Genomic DNA, 19,844 nt, shown 5'->3' with positions numbered 1-19,844 from the left:
CTTAACAACAGCCTCTGACAAAGCCATTTCACTAGCAGGAGGTGATGAGAGCAACATGAAATGCAGGCTCAATATCCATTGCTCATGGGTGAAGAGAGTCCTGAACCATCTGAACCTGCCTCACCAGAGAGAAGTGAAACCAGAAGCACAGAACTGAGCAGAAGGGGTTGAAGGAGCCATGGCATAGGCTGAATTTCCCTGTGGAATACTGCCCTGAGGAGTTCTATTTCCTTGCACTGTGAGATTATTCTTGTGTTTGGTTACCCCACCTAGCTGAGTGCTAAAGAACATCTTGTGTACCACCATGTACTGCACACTCTAATCACAGGGAATAATGGTTTTCCTTGTTCTTCAACCTGAAAAATGTGTCTGAAAATTACTTCTTTAAACTGATTATAAATCCATTTACCACAGCTCTGCATTGTAACAACCGTCTCCCACATATGAAGGTGTCCCTCTACTTTCTCATTTTCAGAGTTCAAGCACTGCAGCATCATTTTTGTGTACTAACTAATCCCAATGTTTACAATTGATTTCAAAAGCCCTTCAGCTGACAGATCCATTTGGGTTTTAACAAGACTGCAAACCCCAGGAGCAGCTCTGCTTGGACAGCCACTTTCCTGGGAGAAAGGGAACAAACTGTGAAAAGGGTTTAGTAATAAATGCATGAGAGAGAGATTTAAAAAGCCAACAAGGAACAACCTCATCAGAGGATGCAAGTCCATTTTCATCTCGTTCCACCCATTTTCTTCAGTGCACTCTCATGCTGAATGGCTCCTAGGGGGGAGTGCAGGGCAGCAGCTTTCTCTCAAGCTGCAAAATCTCTTCACAGATCTATCCAGACATCCAGAGGGAAATAACAATTGAATCTGTCCTGCTTTCAGTTGTTGCCCAGGCCAGTCGCAGTGTTAATAAAGCCCTGAATCCATGCAGGAAAGCAGATGGTGCTGGATGTAATAAATGTGACAAATCGCATGGAGGCTCCTAAAGAGTCTCGGTATTTACTCTGCCTGATTTACCAGTGATTTAAATATGTAATATTTTTCAAGCTTGATTTATATCTTCTAAGTGGAGAAAGGACAACACACACACACCAAAACCAAAACCATAGGAGGTAGAATCAAAGTTAGACTTCAGCTCTATTAAGATTGCTATGTAGGTGCTGGGCAATGAAAAATTCTGCCCAAAATCACTTCACTGTGTTGTGCTGGGGCAGCACACAGCTACTCCAGTTCCACAGAGAGCAGGGTTGGCTGCTGTGTGCAGCTTGCCATCCTGCAGGTCTTTCCTCACACAACATTGTGTTTCTAACCAGAGCCCAAGAGCAGGATCACGTCTGGACTGAATTCAGTGCTGGCATTTAACCTGCACAAGCCTGATGCAAAGGAAGCCAATCCTGAGGGTTCTCTAAGAGCGTGTGCCTGATTCTCACACCCTGAAGGGCACAGAACAACCCAAACTCCTTCCTCCTGGCTGTGTTTTGCCTGCCTGATACCACATAGAAGCTGTGTCAGTCAGCTCTGCGGAGTGAAGCTTCCCTTTGGGAGTCAGAAGTGGTGAAAAGAAGGGATGAAATGTGTGCAGACGACACCTCCTTCCCACATCTGTGCTTCCCCATACCAAAATCATTCTCCAGCACTAAACTCCCACTAAAACAGACAAACAACCCAATAAACCATCAATAACGGCTACTGAAACCAGCTTGGCTTCACCAGGCTGATGGAGCCACATTGATCTGAGGAATGTTTTCCATTCTTTTTAAGCATTTTGCTGCTATTCTGATTCTTTGCAGATCCAGTGTGCTCTGTTCCATGATGTCCATTACAAGCTCTGCCAGTCCCATGGGCTTCCTGCTGATCAGTGCGACTGTTCCAGCTTACAGATAAATGCTTCAGCCAGGAGGAAGGACAGGAAAAGGAAAATGAAACAGTTTGGTACTTGTTGAAACAATATAATATTGAGCCTGTGTTCCTTTCTTTTCCACACAGCTTTTACATTTGAAAGTACTCAAAAATCTGGCTTTTGTCTGCACGTATCAGTATAAAAGCAAACCGTGTGCCCACATGAAAAGAAAATGCAAGTTTATTATCAAAACCTTTCAGAATAATATTAGTTTTAGAATAATACTTGTTTGTATGCAATTAACAACAGTGAGAAGCATAAAAAGATACTAATGCAGACAGATATTCAGGTACTTGTGAGTGCTGATAGTACTAAAGTTGCTAAAGAAGCTGTAAGTAATGCTTAACTCTTCAGTAGCACTTTCATCTCTAGAAGGCAGCCTGGACACATTATTTTACCCACAGCTTCCTTCATGGAAAACCATTGTTTCATTGTCCTTTTGCAGAAAACACACATTCTAATGATTCTAATAACCAACTTAACTTGGTGTCAATCCCGTGACAGTAAGAAATATTCCCAAGGCCTCTAACTGTGTGGAATTCCCATATCCTTTACAAGCACCTGCCCAGAAGTGAGAAGGACATCTTGAGGATGAAGAAGTTATGGACCAATATCTGACAGGAGCATTATTGCTTTGAGATGCTGAAACTAGTAATGATTAAAGATGATCAGGCAAATTCATTGGTTCTCTGATGCCAGGACACTGGCTGCTAAGAAATCATTTTCCTCTGTCTATAATGACAGCACCATCTTGTGGTGTGGTACAGGCCGTAGAATTCCATTTCACATCTCACAATCTCTTGCATCCAGAAGGATGCTGTAAGATTTGCTACCCAGTATGGAATTCTGGTCACTGAAAACAGCACAAGAACTTTTCACGTTGCTTTAGCATTCCTTATTTGAGCACTCCTAGGTGCTGGCATCATGTAACAGGGCTTTAGCCTGCAGACAGGTCACTGCTTATCAATACACCAACAGTTTTACAGGAATATCACAATAACCATTCTCAGCCTAAGCTGTGCCTGGGTTTCTTTGGTTGATATTCACCTCAGCAGTGGATCTAGAGGATTTAGTGGATATATATATCTCCACTATATATATACATTCGGGTATAATGTGCAGTAGTGTTTCTTTGTACTTTATTACCTCATTTTAGAAGGAGGTGTACAGGCTCTAAGAACACAGTCTTTGCTTTCTCTCTTTAGCATGATGCCAAATGCATTTTACCGAGAGACTGAATGAATTGTGGTCACTCTTAGTATTTTCTGTGGTTAACAGTATGTCTTCTATCCACAGAATCACAGACTGGTCTGTGTTGGAAGGGAGCTTAAAGCTCCTCCAGTTCCAATCCCCTGCCACGGGCAGGGACACCTTCCACTAGAGCAGGTTGCCCCAAGCCCCTGCGTCCAACCTGGCCTTGAACACTGCCAGGGATGGGGCAGCCACAGCTTCTCTGGGCACCCTGTGCCAGCGCCTCAGCACCTTCACAGGGAAGAGCTTCTGCCTCAGAGCTCATCTCAATCTCCCCTCTGGCAGGTTAAAGCCATTCCCCTTTTCCTGTCCCTACAGGCCCTTGTCCAAAGCCCCTCTCTAGGTTTCCTGGAGCTCCTTTAGGCACTGGAGCTGCTCTGAGGTCCCCGGGACCCTTCCCTTCCGCTCTCAGCCCGGCTGAGGCCCAGCGGAAGAGCCGTGGCCGCGCCGCCTCCTCCCCGCCCCGGAAGGCGCAGAGCACGGCGCTGCCGCGAGCGGGCCGAGGAGATGGTGGTGCTGAGCGGGGCGCGCTGGCTCCGCTGCCGCCTCACGGACCGCTTCTGGAGGGTGCAGGAGGTGCTCAAGTATGCGCGGGTGAGTGACCGACTGCGGGCGCCCCGCGGGCACGGGCGGCGGTGCCGGTGCGGGGAGCGGGCGAGCGGCCCGTCCCCTCGGTGGGTGCCCACAAGAGCGGGGCCAGGCAGAGAGCGGTCCTTGTCCCTGAAACGCCCCGGGACCGGGAGCTGGCTGTTTAGCCTTATATACGTGTGGAAATCTGTGTTTGATGCCCTGGCAGTGTTCAAGGCCAGGTTGGACACAGGGACTTGGAGCAACCTGCTCTAGTGGAAGGTGTCCTTGCCCGTGGCAGGGGATTGGAACTGGAGGAGCTTTAAGGTCCTTTCCAGCCCAAACCAGTCTGGGATTAAAGCTGGAGGCCATAAACATGTATAGTGTTTGGGGCACAACACAGCACACATGTGCCAATGTGCTTTTAACCTTGGCCTTCACTGAAGTGCATTTTGCAAGGTGAAAGAGGCTGCTTCACAATGGGATTTCAGCTGAAGCTCAAGCTATCAAGCCTGGGCTCATGAAGAACCTTTCTTTTTCAAGGGTAGGCTGTTAGCACCCAGTAGTACATCTTGCTGTTGTATTGAGATGGGAAACGTTGAAGTAAATGACAGTATCTTGGTGGTGTAGTGCCTGAGCTGCCCACAGAACCAGTAGTAGTTACTAATTTCTGTGCAGCACTGGCAACTTCTTCCTGCTTTGTCTTAGATGGATGTCAGTGGATCTCCAGAAACTCCTTTCATTATGCTTTCTGGTGGGGCAACTGCAGTAGTTTTGATGTATCAGAGTGTCCCATCCCTGTGTTCATCCTGTCAAAACTAAGGGAGCAGCTCAGGAATGAGAATAAAAGCATGAGTTTAGGGGTTGGGAAAGCACTGGAGGTGACTTTGTGGTTGCCTCCCCCCCAGCCTAAAACGAGGTCTGGTTTTGGCTCCCTCCTGCTGGACTGAAATGCTCCAACTCCCCAGCTTCAGGAAAGAATATATCCATTGCATGCCAAACTGAAGGCTGGGCTGATGTTTGTGAAGTATTTAGTGATCCTTCTTAGGAAGAGTTGTGGAATGCAAGTCAGCACATATTAAGCATTAAGTATTAAGGTTTTAACAGCTTTAAAGATAACTGAGAACATGTTGGGTTTGTTTCAGCACTTCCGTGGCAGGAAGAACCGCTGCTACAAGCTGGCAGTACGGAGCGTCCGGAGAGCCTTTGTGAAGTCCACCAAGGCCAGGAGAGAGAAGAAGAGATTCCTGAGAGCGGTAAAGAGCAACGTGTTAGATCTATAATGGGGGAAGAGCAGAACTGAAAGAGCTTACTGGGGGGGCCTCTCAAAATGCTTTAATAATGGCTTCAAGATAAGAGTTTGAAGTAAGCATAATCCCTCTGTGGTCTGAAACAGCTCACATTCTGAAGTTCATACATGTAGATGTTGCACTGAGAAGACTGTAGGCCTGAAAATGTTATATGTGAGCAGATTAGCATAACAAAGAATTTCCTTTTAAAGGATTTTATCATCCAAGATGTTAATTTTTACACTTTCAGCTCTGGATCACTAGGATTGGAGCAGCTTCTCTGGAACACGGTTTGAAGTACCCATCGTTCATAAGCAATCTGTTTAAGGTAAGGATGGTGCTTGAACAATAACCACTTTGAAACAACACATTGTCTGATAGAGGTCTGTTGAAGTGCCAGGCAAATGAACTTCCTAAAACTCTGAAATCTTTCAAGTAGATGCAGTCAGGCAAAGCAGATCAAAGGGTTGCTGATTCCTGTGTATGGATTCAACTGCCAAGAATTGCAGCTGCAGCCTCCACTTGCCAGTCTTTGAAGAGCAATGGTGGGGACTTCCTAATAGTGGCACAGGGCATGATGGAGGGATGGAAAAGCTCCTTCTGTCAGACTGAACTTCTGCCAACATTGCCCTGCTTCCTGCTTCTAGTGATGAGTGGCATTCTGCTTAGGAGAGCAGTTTGTTCACTACAGGAACTGAGTTCTGCCCTAAACCTGTGTACAACGTCCTGGTGGACATTGTTGCTTTTGTTCTGTCCTTGTTCTGGACCTTGTTCTGTCCCCAAAACTTTCACTGTGCATCTTAAGAACATGGTTGTAGAATGCTTTTACGCTTGGTGCTACTGCATACGTTAAGGCCTTTCCTTTTACTTCAAGAAATTTAAGCATAGAAAGCTTGGGTTAGCAAAAACAACCCTAAGAAATCCCTATTCCTTTCACTACTGGCTTTGTGTTTTGGTGAGCAGGGGCAATGACTTGGTGCCATTGTCTCTTGTTCTTAAACATGCCAAGGATTGGTTTTAATTTGTTGATACTGGAACTGCAAAATGGCTGTAATAAAAAGGTAAGGTTTGCCCTTAAAGTGGAACTACACATAAATTTATAGCATATTTCAAAACATTTCATCTGTATTTCAAACAAATAGATAACTTTCTAGGGTTTCTGACATGGTTCCTGCAAAGTAATGTGAAATTCATACACTTGTTCTCCTGGTTACTCTTGTCACAGTGTAACTAAAGAATCAAGCACTACTAAAAAGCTAACTTAATTTTTCCTTCTTTCCCCCCCCCTTTTTTTCCCTGTCCCTTTGGTTCTTGTCTCAGAACAATGTATTTTTCCAAAGTTCTCTGTTAAAAGGTCCAAACTGTTTTCAGTAATACCTACCTTTTAGGATATGCACTAACTGGCCAGTATCTAGTGTTGTTAAGGGTATTTGATCGTGCAGTCTGTGTTTCACTGCTCCAGGACACGTTTTAAGGTTCCAAGCAGCTTGCGGACAACAAGTAAACTTGAATATGTCTAAGAACTGAAACAAATGCCATGGATTAACCTGTACCATGTGGCCTGCCACAAAATGAGAGGTTCTTCAGTTCTTGGTTTCTACTTTGAGAAAGTCAGTGAACAAATGTTATGGTTTAATGAGACATCCATGGTTGGGTAGTTATGTGACAGTCTCTAACAGTTCCAAAACTGAACAGCATACAAAAAAGGCCATTTGCCTAAGACCTGAGGTAATCGTTAAGCATTCTAATGTTGTTCCTATAAATTACAGTACTTAACCAACAAATTCTCTTTGTGTTTAGTCCCAGGTGGAGCTGAACAGGAAAGTGATTGCAGATCTGGCTATTTACGAACCAAAGACATTCAAGGCCCTCGCTGCCTTAGCCCAGAGGAGGAGACAAGAAGGCTTCCTCGCCGCCCTGGGAGATGGAAAAGAACCAGAGGGGATCTTTTCACGCATTGTACACCGCCAATATTGATGGGAAAGAGGCTGCAGATACGTGTCATGAACAGGAACTTGTGCTGCAGGGTCAGCTCGCTCGCTGCCCGCTGCTGAGAGCCTGGCTGTGGAGCACAGTCCTCATAGATGGTTCCAGAAGGAGGAGGGGAGGGCCCGGGCGCGCTGTGGTGACTGTCCCCTGTGGTGTTGTGACTGAAACCGCGGTTTGAAGCCAGGGCTGTAGAAATCCCGCTGTTAACGCCGCATACATCGCGCACTTGGCTTTCTGTCCCGTTACGGGCTTAATAAAGGCGGTTTTGGTTAATTCCCAGAGGGAAAGCGGTGACTCGGCCGCCCTCCGGGCGCTCCTTCGCTCCTGAGGGAAGCTGCGCGCACCGGAAGTCCCGCCCGCTCCCCCCTGTTCGAATTTCCAACAGCTGCGTCACGCCGCTACGTTCAGCTCCGGGGCCGTGCGTCAGACGTCGCGGCCGCCGGACCAATGGGTGAGCGCCGCTTCGCTGCGCCCCACCAATAGGCGACGATCGGAGGTGGAAGAAGGGAGGGGGAGCGGGGAAGGAGAGCTCGGCCAGGCGAGGCGGCGGCACCACAAAATGGCGGCGGGGCCGGGGAGCGCGGCGGCGGTGGCGGCAGTGGGAGGCAGCGGCCCCGCGGGGCCTCAGGCCGGCGGCGCCATGGCGTCGGGGTCCGCTTCGGCGGGGAGCGGAGCGCCGGTGCCGGGCCCTGGAGCGGTGCTGATCGGGGACCGGCTGTACTCCGGGGTGCTGATCACGCTGGAGAACTGCCTCCTGCCCGAGCACACGCTGCGCTTCACCCCATCCATGAGCAGCGGCCTCGACCCCGACACCGAGACGGAGTTGCGCGTCACCGGCTGCGAGCTCATCCAGGCGGCCGGCATCCTCCTTCGTCTGCCGCAGGTGGGGCTGGGCCGCGGCCTGGCCGGGCGGGGAGGGGAGGCCTCTCGCCGGGGGAGAGCTTTGTTTGCCGGGCGGAGCCGGCCCTCGCCGCCATCCGCAGCCACGGATGTGGGGGGGAAGGTGGGGGGTTGTCCCTTTGAGCTGGGGTTTGGGGCCGCGGGGCCTGCGGCCTTCCCCGCCCGGCCGGGAGCAGGAAGCGGGTGATGTAACCGCCTTCCTGCGCCGCCTCCCGCGGCCGGCCCGGGCGGTGCCTGCTTAACGCCGGGGCTTGAGGAAAGAGGGAGCTTTTCAGGCTCTTCTGGAGTTGTTGTGGCCTCGGAAACGGTTTGTTTCCTGGCGAACTCCAATGGAAAACAGCCTCGATGCTCTCCGAGTGTAAAACTTTCCAGCTGCTGAGTTTCAGCTGCTTAAATTCGTAGAATCCCAGACTGGGTTGGGCTGAAGGGACCTTAAAGCTCATCCGGTCCCAACCCGCTGCCGCGGGCAGGGACACGTTCCACTAGAGCAGATTGCTCAAAGTGTGTTGTACGTAAACGCTAATCATAATATGATTAGATTTCCCCCCTCCTTCCAAGCCAAAAAAGTAAGGTTTTTGTGGTTACTGCCGTAACTCTCAGTTTAAGTGGGTTCTAATGTTTAGGTTGGTGTTGATTTTTTTTCTTTTTTAGTTATTTGGAACATGTTTTCACCCTTCATAAAAAAAGTTTGCAATTTAATACATGTATTTGACTCACAGGCTATTTGTGGTGTTGATAACATTTTGGGCAACTTACTTCGTTACTGAGGTAGGGTGCTAGTTTCCTTTAGCTACCACTAAACTTGCTCCCATATTAAGTGTAGCTTAGCTAGTCTTCTGGGTCATTGATCTGTTGAAATCATTGTAGGTAATTTCTCTTTGGAACTGGTAGTTTTGTTAATCCCTGTTGTGGTTACTCCTCTTTCAGGTGGCTATGGCTACAGGACAGGTGCTATTTCAACGCTTTTTTTATACCAAGTCTTTTGTGAAGCATTCCATGGAGGTAAGAAAACACTAAAATATATATATATAGCTAAAAATACTACTTTATCTCTGATCTGTTTTGGCAAGTTGTCATCTTAAATGTGATTGGACTGTTAGTAACTAGCTTGTAGCTTTTACTTACTGATCAACATGACTTTACAAAGCTCCATAGCACTGATTTTGCCTAATCTTTAGTATTTATTTGTTTTACTACTACTTGTTATCCCTCCTTAAGCTGTTGGAGGAGATCAGTTCCTGAGTTGAGCAGAACATCAGTATCTTGCAATACTTCTATTTCAGCATGTGTCAATGGCCTGTGTTCACCTGGCATCCAAAATTGAGGAAGCCCCAAGACGCATAAGGGACGTGATTAACGTGTTCCATCGGCTCAGACATATACGGGAAAAAAAGTAAGCTCAGACTTGGACGTAATCTGAAGTGTTTCTGTTGTATTTTAAGTATGAAACTTCCTGGGCTGGTGATAGTATCATTCCCTGTTCCATAAATCAGGGAATGTCTTGAAGAGATCGCTTAAAGGAGAAAAGTGAGATGACCCATGTTATGAGGTGAATATTTTCAGTGTTATGAATACTGGTGTCCCTTACTCTTACATAAACACAACTTAACCTGCTTATGAGCACTCTTTGAGATCAAGATCATCTTCAGTATTTGAAATTATCTTGCAGAAAACCTGTGCCTCTAATACTGGATCAAGAATATGTGAACTTGAAGAATCAGATAATTAAGGCAGAAAGAAGAGTGTTAAAGGAGTTGGGATTTTGTGTTCATGTGAAGCACCCTCATAAGGTTTGTACTGTATAAGTTAACTTTATAATCAATGTTGCATATGCTTATAAAAGCTTTGAATAGCTGCCTAACTGCATGGGAAGTGTATGGTTGCAATGATAAAGCTAGTTAATTCAGTAAAGCTAGCTTCTTATGATCCCAATCTCTTCTTTCTCATTTAAGAGATTCTTACTAATTGGTCTTGTATCACTGCTGAATGACGACTGGAGGTGGATACAGATGTTAAGTATTCCTTGAAGTCAAATCACATAAGTAGGTGTTAGAAAACATCAACTAAACATAGGTTCTTAAGCAGAAAGGAGTTTGGAGACTTAAGGTTGTGATAGTCTGTTAGCCCCTTGGGGAAACATGCTGAGGTTATGAAACCCATATGAGCTACTTAAGTGGTTCTTATGTTCTAAAAAGTTCACTCAGGTGTGAAGGGCTTGATAGAAATGAGACAGTTCTCATACTTAAGTATCACATGTCAGATCAGGATGATAGTTGAGGTGCAACTACTGCAAATGTTTAAGTTGGTGCTTTAGTACCATGAGCATTATGCCTTAAGTAGCTAAGTGGTAAAAGAACCTCCTACTTCTGTGCCAGCAGAACTTGGGTTCTTGCTCTTTCTTCCTCTAAAAACTATCACTGTCCACAGTCATCTTTTTAAACCTACTTGACTTTCAGAATTCACTCATGTTATCAGTACCCCAGAGGACAGTTGTACTGGTTTGCCACTTGGTGTGATTTTTTTGCTGTTAGTCTTTTTATCTGCATCCTTGGTTTCAAACCTAAGAAAAAAGCCTAGAACTGAATAAACCAGTGACGCACAACATGTTAGATCTGTTCTCTGCAAACGCTGTTCTACTTCTTTACTGCTTATTGCAGCTAGCAATACTTTGTCCCAAGTTACAGCTAAAAGGAATCATGAGTTGTATAGGAGAACATACCTAGCTTGAAAACAGTTGAAGAGGAGACATCTAGATGAATAGCATGGTGCCTGAGCACAGAAGATGGAGAGCTAGGAAGGTCAGATCTGGTCGAGTGGCCAGCTTTTGCATTGGAGAGCAGAAGCTGTGTGGAGAAACACTGGGAATGTTGCAAACACACTCATGTGGAGTGTTTTAGAACTTGAAAGAGTTACAGATGCCTCATGGATGTCCCTCTGAAATAAATAGGTGGCTCTCAAGATGCTTGTTAATAACTCGATAACCCATATCTTCCAGATAATCGTTATGTACCTTCAGGTATTAGAATGTGAACGTAACCAACACCTGGTCCAGACATCATGGTAAGTTGATTTTCTTTGTTATAAGAGACCAGCAGGGGCAGTAGCAGAAATATGTCACTTGAGGCACTCTGAGCAGCATTGCTCAGAAATGATTGTGGGCCACACCAGACAGCTCCACTGCTTCTTGGCGTGCCCCAAACTACTACCCAAATGTTGATCGGCCTCTTAAGTTAGAGGTGCTGTTTTAATGGTAAGGTAGCTTTCCACCCTGACTTCTCACTTCCCTCCTCTCTGCTTTCGCTTTTCAGCTGAAGGGAAAAGTGTTGGGTGGGTTGTAGAGTTTCCTTGGGGTTTTTGTTTTCAGACACAACTATGTGTAGTTAAAGTGCTGGGAACTGGCTTTTTCCAGGGCTTGAGCTTGATTACAGGTGTATCAAACACTCAGCACAGATCCATTTCATTAACTATATGGATAATGCAAGATGTCAGCTTCTAAGACTGGATAAACCTTTTCATGTTTGCCAAGAAATATCCTCTGCCTCATTGCTCTCATTACAATAGAGATTTGCTTGGGGATGGGAAGCTTATGTAAAATTCCAGGTCTTAAACTTCACAAGTAATGCTTTTAAACAATAATGCTTTTTAACAATAGTGTGGTTTTAAAAAACCTTTAGTGAATCCAAAGATCATATTTCTGCTGACTGAACTGTCTGGTACTGTAACCTGCGTGTAGAGAACCAGTTTTGACTTTTCTTTTCTGTACTCTTTTAATCAAAGGGTAGCCTCTGAGGGTAAGTGACTAAGACTTCTCCTCTGCTGCCCAAGCGCTATGGTGCAGGGATAGCTGCCGTCTTCAGTCAAACCAAAGCAGGCTCTCCAAAGAGAAGGCTGACTCTAGACAGGTGGTATATACATGATAGTATAGTAACTGGCCAACTGCTTCTTGTGCTTATCCTTTTTAACTTTTATTTTTATTGTGCCTTTTGACTGTTTTGTATATTTTATAACCCAATTGTTGAAGTTCTGAAAAGATATTTAATGTTCTCTTTCGATAACTGTTAAAACGGTGTATTCTTAAAGCAGATTAAGGTGGGATTTAAGTCTTTAAGGGATGAATTAACACAAACTGAAATCTAGTTTCCATTTGTAAACTAGTTAGAAAACATTTGAGTACATGTGTGAAGCTTGGAGTCAAATGTAATACTTGGAGAAACTTCCCACAACCAGATCTCCCAGTACTGCTGCAGGAAGTACTCAATGTGAGTTGTGGACTACTCGTTGCCAGTTTCCTACTTGTTGTGAAAGAAGGGGGTAGGTGAGGAGGGAGGGAGGAAATTACCCCGATTGAGAAATGGCTTAGGTGTTAAAACAATACATTTATGTGCTTATCCTTCCAGTACCTGAGAACTGGTGGGTATCCAGTATCATTGGTTTTTGAAATGTGCTTTTTGACAAATTACCTTTTTTCTTAAACTATTGTGACAAGGATTCATTTCCTCATGTGTCCGAATCTGAGCCCGCAGGGAAGATAAGCAGAGGCCAAACTTGGAAGCAGGCATGTTTTCAGTTTGGCACAATAGAGAGAGGCTCCGTGACTCCCACGTGTTTGAAGTACTACTTTTCTTCATCACTTCTTTTGCCAAAAGGTTTGTGCTCTCTTTGTAGTGGGGGGGGGAAAGTAGGTTTTGAAGTTCCTTTCTCCCAGAAAGATGAGCTGATATTTAACATTGCTTCTCTGGGGCTGCAGTTGTTCTTTGTATAAACAAGAATGTAAGACAACTGGGGCAGGTGGGAGCTTGATACTCTTAAGACAAAAAGAACTTTAATCCTGTCCTGTGTTAAACTAGGTTACAGGTGTCTGCACTGCGGTCTCTAGTTTGGATGTCTTGGAGGATAGTGAATCCTTGTATACTGGGTACCCACGTGGTTAATTACTGCTTCCAGAAAGCATATTATTTTGAGGACTTTCTAATGTGTCTGCTTTTAGCTTTTCCCCATCTGATATTTTGCTTAAGTGCTTGAAAAAAATCTAGATCTCTTTAAGCACATCAGCTGACAGATTCAGAGGAAGTTACTTTGTGTATTTAAGATTTAGAAGAATAATGCTTAATGTTACTGACTGGAATATGTGCAATATTTTACAGTTTTCTCATTCTGTGAACATTCATTTTAAGCAACCTTACTGAAATGGGACAATTTGGAAACCTTATTTCATGTGCCAAAGAGGAGATCTGCCTGAATACTGACTATTCTCCTGAACTGATGTTCCAAGCACCCCGATTTCTTCTGTGGCTGCTTTTTGCATCAAAAAGAACACTGTTCTGGATGGAAAATAATGCTCCTGGAGGAAAAGGGACACCTTAAATCCCCACTGGACCTTGACGTGTGCTGAAGTGGACCACGTTTTCATGGGAGACCTACGCCAGGAGCTGCAGCTTTCAGCAAACCATCTGGGTTCAGCCCTATTGCAGTGAAACATGTGAACCTAAAAATCTATAACTGAGTACTTCAGATTATATTGTATGTTGTCTTGGTGAAATGTTGATTGCATGAGAGCAGGCCAGTAGTGATCCAGAAGGAAAAGTGGAGTTAAAATTGGTTCTCTTTTTCACAACTGAATTTTCAGCAGTCAGTCAATTCAATGTAATTTGTCACACATCCCTCCCCTTGAGGGATTTATATTTTATTTAGTGAAATGATTCAATTTTTCTTTAGATTTACAGGAGTATAATGTTGAAGTCTAGTAACTGCAGACATAAGTAGCCCTTATAGAAGTAAAACCAAAAGAAAACCACCCGAACACCTTTTGCAGTGCCATGCAACTTTGCTGCTATCCTGTCTTTCAGGAATTACATGAATGATAGCCTGAGAACAGATGTCTTTGTAAGATTCCAGCCAGAAAGCATTGCCTGTGCATGTATTTACCTGGCAGCTAGGACACTGGAGGTGAGCACACAGTTCCATTCATGGCAAGTTTGTTAGGTCTTTTATAGAAGCAGAAAACCGAGTGTGTCTTCCCTTCCCTTTCAGATTCCACTTCCTAATCGTCCCCACTGGTTTTTACTCTTTGGAGCAACAGAGGAAGAAATCCAAGAAATCTGCTTAAAAATCTTGCAACTTTATACTCGGAAAAAGGTTTGTTGCTTTTTCATACTTTTCATGAAAGGCTTTGGGTTAGAACATGAGTTCTAAGAGAACGTGGGAAACCTTATCCCGTCCGAAACTAGCTGCAAGCCTGGCACGTTAAGTGGAACAGGATAGTAGTCACAGTGTCTGGGACTCTTTACCCCCTGTGAGTAAGCACAGTTTAGTTGACTTGAGTTTTGTTATAAGTGGTGCTCCTGTGTTCACAGGTTGATTTATCTGACCTGGAAAGTAAAATAGAAAAGAAGAAATTAGCTATCGAAGAGGCAAAGGCGCAAGCGAAAGGTCTAGTGCCTGAGGGAGCCCCAAGTTTGGATAACACAGCAGGATTTTCCCCTATCCCGAAAAATGGTAAATAGTGGATAACTTCTTTTTAATGACTCTTTCTCATCTTAGATGTCTGTTTACCCTTTTGAGGTGCATGTGCAGTGTGGTTTGCTTTTTTGTTTGTTTAAGCTGGCTTCTAGCAGCTATGCAAATGGCAGTTTGAGCAGCAGTATAACTTTGTGATCTCTTGAGACAGATAAAGGTGAAAATCAAATTAGTCTAAACTTAACACTGGTTTAAACTTGTGTAGCACAGGGGCTGGCTTTTATGTGGTTTTGGCAATCAACTTGAACAAATACTTGCAATTGGCATATTATGCTGAAGCAATATTAAAACACAGGTATGACCAGGAGCTCTGGCAGGAGCGGTTTGGGTGTTGGGAGGAATAGTCTCCTCTCTACTTGTTTCCAGTCCAGTGCAAGTCTTGCCTAGAAGATAACTTTAACCATCTTCTTTCTCAGTTTACCTTTAAAAAGATACCGAGTAATTGGCAAGAAGAAGCTGCTGTTCTGCCTTGAAGTGGCTTTGAAAGCAACATGTTCCTATCAGTTAACTCCCTGGGGTTACTTGAGTGTTTTGGCAGAAGTGTTTCAGGTTAACTTCTGCCTTCTGTGAACTTCTTCAGATCTTCTTCTTGTGGCTGGTTGTGTGTGCACACATATGCAAACTGCATGTATACAGTGCTGAGTATTGCAAAGATGATGAGGTGGGGTGAGGGGAGGCTTCAGTCCTCCTTTTGGTCACTACTCATGCCTTCAAAATGAAGTAACAAGAGCTTGTTTTTCCAGAGTCTCCAAAAGAAGTTAAAGGAAATAAACCTTCACCGCTACCTGTTCAGGCAATGAAGAATGCTAAAAGGAAAACAGAGGGAGCAAAAAGAATGAGTTCAAATAGCCCTGTCAATGGGTAAGGCTTTGATCAAGAAGCTTCTTTCTTTTTTCCTTATGACTACTTTAAGCAAAATAACTTATTGTTTGTTGTCCCTTACAGTGTTCAGAAAGGAAGGGAAAGCAGAAGTCGAAGTGGAAGTAGAGATCAGAGTTATTCAAGATCACCATCCAGATCTGCATCCCCTAAGCACAGGTATGCACTCTGTATAAGAGCAGCAAGCTGTGAGGAGCTCCCAGGCTAAAATCTTGCAGACTGAGCTTTGGTAGTTTCTCATCTAAAGGGGCTGTGAAAGAGCATAGCAGTATGTGCTGGTAGCTAAAACTCCAGAAGCCCAGTGGCTGAGAGTTGACCTGTCTTGGCTCACAGGTCAAAGGAGTTGCAGTGTCTGACCTTGTCCTGCCTGTGCCAAACAGACTGAAAAGAGAGTGTAAGCGTTTTGGGACATTTCTGAATGTCAGTGTGCTTGCTGGTGACACTTGTGCCCCCCTAGCAGCAGGGGTGGTTTGTTGGTCTGGAGGCTTTATATTTAAAGTTGAGCGTTTGTGGCTACAACCTTCAATGAGTTCTGTTCTTGCTGAACTGTGCTGGAGTTGGGAAACCATTTTCTGCAGTGGATGAACTCCTACTTCCAGCCTTAGTCCCATTGGCAGTTGTCCCTGCAAAACCTTAACTTATGAAATATGAAATGATCCTGTTTTGTATCTGGTTGAGAGCAGGAGCAGAGATTCATGCCCCTCGGTCAATGCAAGTTTGACTTCTTATTCCACAGTCATGCCATTGGGTTCGGTTGTGAACTGATAAAAGTCTGCCTTTATATTAAAGCGTATGTAGAAAAGACCAAAGCTAAAATCTGCTGATTAAAATTCTTCAGTGTTGAGTTCAAAATTGTGTGTTAGTAATTATGTGAATTTAATGAAACATCTGTAAAATCTGTTTCTGTACTGTCTTTGACTTTGAAGTTCAGCAAATAACTGTGATACCTATAGAGGGGAAAACGGAGCCAGAAAGGAGCATTAACTCCAAACTTGGGTGTTTTGGTGACTGTAGTTCTATAACTGAAGTAGAATAAGTAGTTTTACCTTTTGTCATATTGTTGGCAGCACTTCACGTGTAGTTACTGATGTGTGTTTTCTAAATAGCAAAGGGAAAACCCATAACTCTAAAACTGAGCCGTGATGCTGAACTCCAAATGGATATGGATGTCTAAAAATCACTATTTCTACAGTCACCGGATGTGCTCAAGTCTAGGAGACATTAGTTTTCATGGGATACTGAACAATGGAATACAGAATCAAGGACCTGGTCTCAAACTATGCTTGCACGCCTTGGCTCTATAAGGGAGAAGCATTTGTCTATTGGTAGTTTAAAGTGTGTATTATGACTATATTTAGGTGCTAATAGCAATGTAGAGTAATTCTGTTTAGTATTAAGGAAGTAACGTGTTTTCTCTCCTGTTCCCATAGGAAAAGTGAAAGTTACTCCACATCAAGCGGCTCCAAATCCCACAGCCGTTCCAGGAGCCGCAGTGACTCTCCCCCACGACAGTTCAACCACAGTTCCAGCTACAAAGGTTCTAAGGTGAGAAGTTACAAGAAATCAAAAGACTACAAATACTCGACACACAAGCCCCGGAAAAGCCGCAGCAGGAGCTCGTCACGTTCCCGGAGCCGATCCCGGGAGCGCTCCGACCATTCAGGGAAGTACAAGAAGAAGAGTCACTACTACAGGAACCACAGGCACGAGCGTTCGCGCTCCTACGAGCGAGCAAGTCACCGCTATGAGCGAGAGCACCCTGGCCACAGCAGGCACAGGCGGTGAATAAAGCAAAACCTTCCTTCCTTTGCCATTTAAGCATTTGGTCTTTGCAGTATAGGGTTAACCTGGCTTGTAACCCACCCAGCTTGAGTCATGTCCATTCTGCTGGCAGTTCTGTCCTTCCCGTCATGAATCCAAAGGAAAAAAAAAAACACTTAATGGGACAAGATGATATGAAAGACTTAATCTGGTAAATGTCTTTTGGTGATTGTTCTGCTGGAGTGTCCCCTAAGAACACTGCAGAACCTGTCTCTGGATGCTCCTATGCCTGCTCTTTAGTAATTCCCATACTGTAGTGCAGTGGAGTGTTACTTGGGACTTCCAGTTCTGCAAGCAGGACCTGTGTTGCTCAGTAATTGGAATACTGTGCTGAAGAGTCCTTTCCTGTGGAACTAGAAGGTCCAAGACAGCTCATAAACCCCATTGGAGTGGCTTGGTGCTAACAAAGCTGTCTTTTCATACTGACTCAATTATGTTGTACAAATGTAAGGTGACTTTTTTTAGACCTGTTGCCTATATTAGGTTATATATGTGTATATATATTTTGCAGTGTTACAGTACAGTATGGGAATATGGCCTTACTAAGCCTTTACACTTTATCCACAATGTAAATAAGCATTTGTTTAATACAGGTGGAAGATATATACAGAAAACTCAAAAACTTGAACTCTATCAAAAGACTTGTGTAGAAAATTCTGATAAATGTGAAAGTATTTAGCTCTGTGTATTGAGAGTAGTATATTTTTATCTGTGCAATGCTGTGTGCAGGCCACCAGCTCCTAAGACATTTCCTATATCTACATTTTAAGTGGTTTGGAATTCTTTACTCAGGATCTTTGACACTCTGAAGAATTAGTAGTTTGTCAATCTGCATGCTTGTTGAAGAACAGAGCATTTACAAAACCAATAGCAACCCCCCCCACAGCCCAGTAGTATCAGTTCTAGTGGTATATCTGAGCTGTTACTCTCATGCTCCCTAATTTCATTAAAGTATTTGATTTTCTATTACATTTCCTTGATAGTAGTTTCTTATGAGCTTATACCACTGTGCCTACTCATAAGGAAAGAAATCTGGTGCTGAATGAAGAGATGGTCAAATTGGAGTTAGATTTAAGACTAGCCTAAGCTGTTACACCCTGCGTAGAGGGATAGAAGATGTCATGCTGGGCCCATCCTGGAGGAGCAGACTGGTGCACTGTGTGAAACAGGGTGCTGTTAATGGAGCCTTTAGCTCTGTGAGTAGATCTTGCTAGAACCACTGCCTGCTGCTTAAATTTCCTCTGTCTGCTCTGGGGGAAACGAGATGCCTGAGGGGTTTTGTGGCTGATGTAGGTGCCTCAGTGTGACAGTGACTCCTCTAACACTTCTTTTAAATCCAAACCAATCTCATGGCAACTTCATTTTCCATGGGGGCGAGGCAGCTGGAGGGATTTGCAGTCAGCCTTTAGCCAGCCTCCAGTTCCATTCCTTGAGCTGGAGGCTGAGCAGGGTTATTCTGTGTAATTACCAGAGGGCCTATTTGTGAACTTGCTTCATCTTTCTTTGAATCAAGTGGTGCTTTTGACCTCTGCAGCTCGCTCTGACATTGTGTTGTGTAACAGGAATTACTGCTTTACACAACAGTTACCTGTTCTAAATGCATCACTGCTGGGTAGTTTCACTGGGTGCCCTTGTTTCTTGTGCAGGGGGAAGACTATTATGTCCTGGTCACCTGGCAGTAGTGATTGGTTTGTACTGCTTTAGCATGGTTCTGATTGCATTTCAGTTGAGAAAAGACAACTGATTGGGCCAGGCAGCAGATCCAAGGAGAGCTCCTTGGAGCTTCAGCAGAGCACTGCTATGGAGCGTGAGTTAATCTGTACCAACCTTAACTCAGCCTTTGCACACAAATGGCAACTTCATTATTTCAGACTCGATGTATTAAATAGTTGAGTGCAAGCCAAGGTATTAACACAGCTCACAGAGAATGATACAAAAAGTTACTTTGGTCTGTTAAAATATGAACAACCTGAAGAAATAATGTTCTCTAGATAGCTCCCATTTAGTCTTTCTAATTCTTACTACCTGTGTATTACCTGTAGCAGGTCAACTTCAAATCTCTTTTCTAATTCCAGTTCTCAAAGATAGTCAGTATTTCCCTGTTTAATTACTTTGTTCCGCTCTGCATGCTTTGGAATTGCCTCTTGTCCAGTTCCTAAGATAAGCAACACACGGAGGGACAGGTTTTACAGCTGCAGCCTCCTCCTGGAAGACTTGAAGAGGAATTACCTTAGTTAAGCCTCAGTTCTGCTAGCTACAGATGTGGCCTTCCTCCAGTGCAGGTTGCACAGACAAGGATAAAGGTAAGACCAAGGCTACATTCACTTCTCTGTATGAACATAATGTCACTTGGCATAAAAATAAGCATCTGTTCTATAAACTACTGTGCTCATGTACAGCTCTGAGTAAGGAGTGGTTGCTTTCTAGTACATCTGTTAAAATCTGGAGAGAAAAAACCAAGGGAGGAAGTGTGGATATTTTTACATTAAAGTTGTTCTGTTCCAAAACAAAAGGGATTCTATTGCAGGGTTAAAAGAGATCCTGTTGTAGGAGAGAACAATCTGTCTTTACCAGCAAAAAGCCTGATAGAGCTGCACAGAATGTCTTGGCAGTGAGGTGGGCTGGGGAGAAGATCCTTACAGTAGCTAGGGGGGAGTGTAAGGTGGAACTGCTTGGAATGACTAAGATTGAAGAGCTATTGCATGTGTTTGGTAACTGCGGGGGGATTTA

General features: G+C 44.3%; 2 protein-coding genes across 3 annotated transcripts; both read left to right on the top strand.

The window, feature by feature from the left end:
- The first annotated feature begins 3,585 nt into the window (after positions 1–3,585).
- On the top strand, positions 3,586–7,273 carry MRPL20 (mitochondrial ribosomal protein L20). The gene is made up of 4 exons (XM_030507591.1): positions 3,586–3,747; positions 4,866–4,976; positions 5,260–5,337; positions 6,810–7,273. The coding sequence occupies exons 1-4, from the start codon at positions 3,661–3,663 to the stop codon at positions 6,984–6,986; spliced, it is 453 nt and encodes a 150-aa protein (XP_030363451.1). The 5' UTR covers positions 3,586–3,660; the 3' UTR covers positions 6,987–7,273.
- Positions 7,274–7,502: 229 nt separating this feature from the next.
- CCNL2 (cyclin L2) lies at positions 7,503–18,085 on the top strand. 2 transcript variants are annotated; one of them, XM_030507586.1, is made up of 11 exons: positions 7,503–7,881; positions 8,826–8,900; positions 9,182–9,291; positions 9,568–9,688; positions 10,894–10,958; positions 13,745–13,844; positions 13,929–14,033; positions 14,252–14,393; positions 15,158–15,275; positions 15,360–15,452; positions 16,724–18,085. In XM_030507586.1, the coding sequence occupies exons 1-11, from the start codon at positions 7,558–7,560 to the stop codon at positions 17,076–17,078; spliced, it is 1,608 nt and encodes a 535-aa protein (XP_030363446.1). In that variant the 5' UTR covers positions 7,503–7,557; the 3' UTR covers positions 17,079–18,085. The 2 variants fall into 2 exon arrangements, with proteins under 2 accessions (XP_030363446.1, XP_030363447.1); XM_030507587.1 differs by lacking the exons at positions 7,503–7,881; positions 8,826–8,900; positions 9,182–9,291; positions 9,568–9,688; positions 10,894–10,958 and adding exons at positions 12,203–12,544; positions 13,073–13,401.
- The last annotated feature ends 1,759 nt before the right edge of the window (positions 18,086–19,844 follow it).

Source organism: Strigops habroptila, chromosome 16 (assembly GCF_004027225.2).
Source record: "Strigops habroptila isolate Jane chromosome 16, bStrHab1.2.pri, whole genome shotgun sequence".
NCBI classification, from domain to species: Eukaryota; Metazoa; Chordata; class Aves; order Psittaciformes; family Psittacidae; genus Strigops; species Strigops habroptila.
This window is presented reverse-complemented; position numbering and strand designations above follow the sequence as displayed.

What these genes read in the sequence shown, in the direction of transcription:
- CCNL2 (XM_030507586.1), top strand. Translation starts at nt 7,558, where the DNA reads ATGGCGGCGGGGCCGGGGAGCGCGGCGGCGGTGGCGGCAGTGGGAGGC. An exon ending in ATGTGAAGCACCCTCATAAG is followed by an intron (nt 9,689 to 10,893) that starts GTTTGTACTGTA and finishes CATATCTTCCAG; the next exon opens with ATAATCGTTATGTACCTTCA. An exon ending in CACCTGGTCCAGACATCATG is followed by an intron (nt 10,959 to 13,744) that starts GTAAGTTGATTT and finishes CCTGTCTTTCAG; the next exon opens with GAATTACATGAATGATAGCC.
- MRPL20 (XM_030507591.1), top strand. Translation starts at nt 3,661, where the DNA reads ATGGTGGTGCTGAGCGGGGCGCGCTGGCTCCGCTGCCGCCTCACGGAC. An exon ending in AGAAGAGATTCCTGAGAGCG is followed by an intron (nt 4,977 to 5,259) that starts GTAAAGAGCAAC and finishes TTACACTTTCAG; the next exon opens with CTCTGGATCACTAGGATTGG. An exon ending in TCATAAGCAATCTGTTTAAG is followed by an intron (nt 5,338 to 6,809) that starts GTAAGGATGGTG and finishes CTTTGTGTTTAG; the next exon opens with TCCCAGGTGGAGCTGAACAG.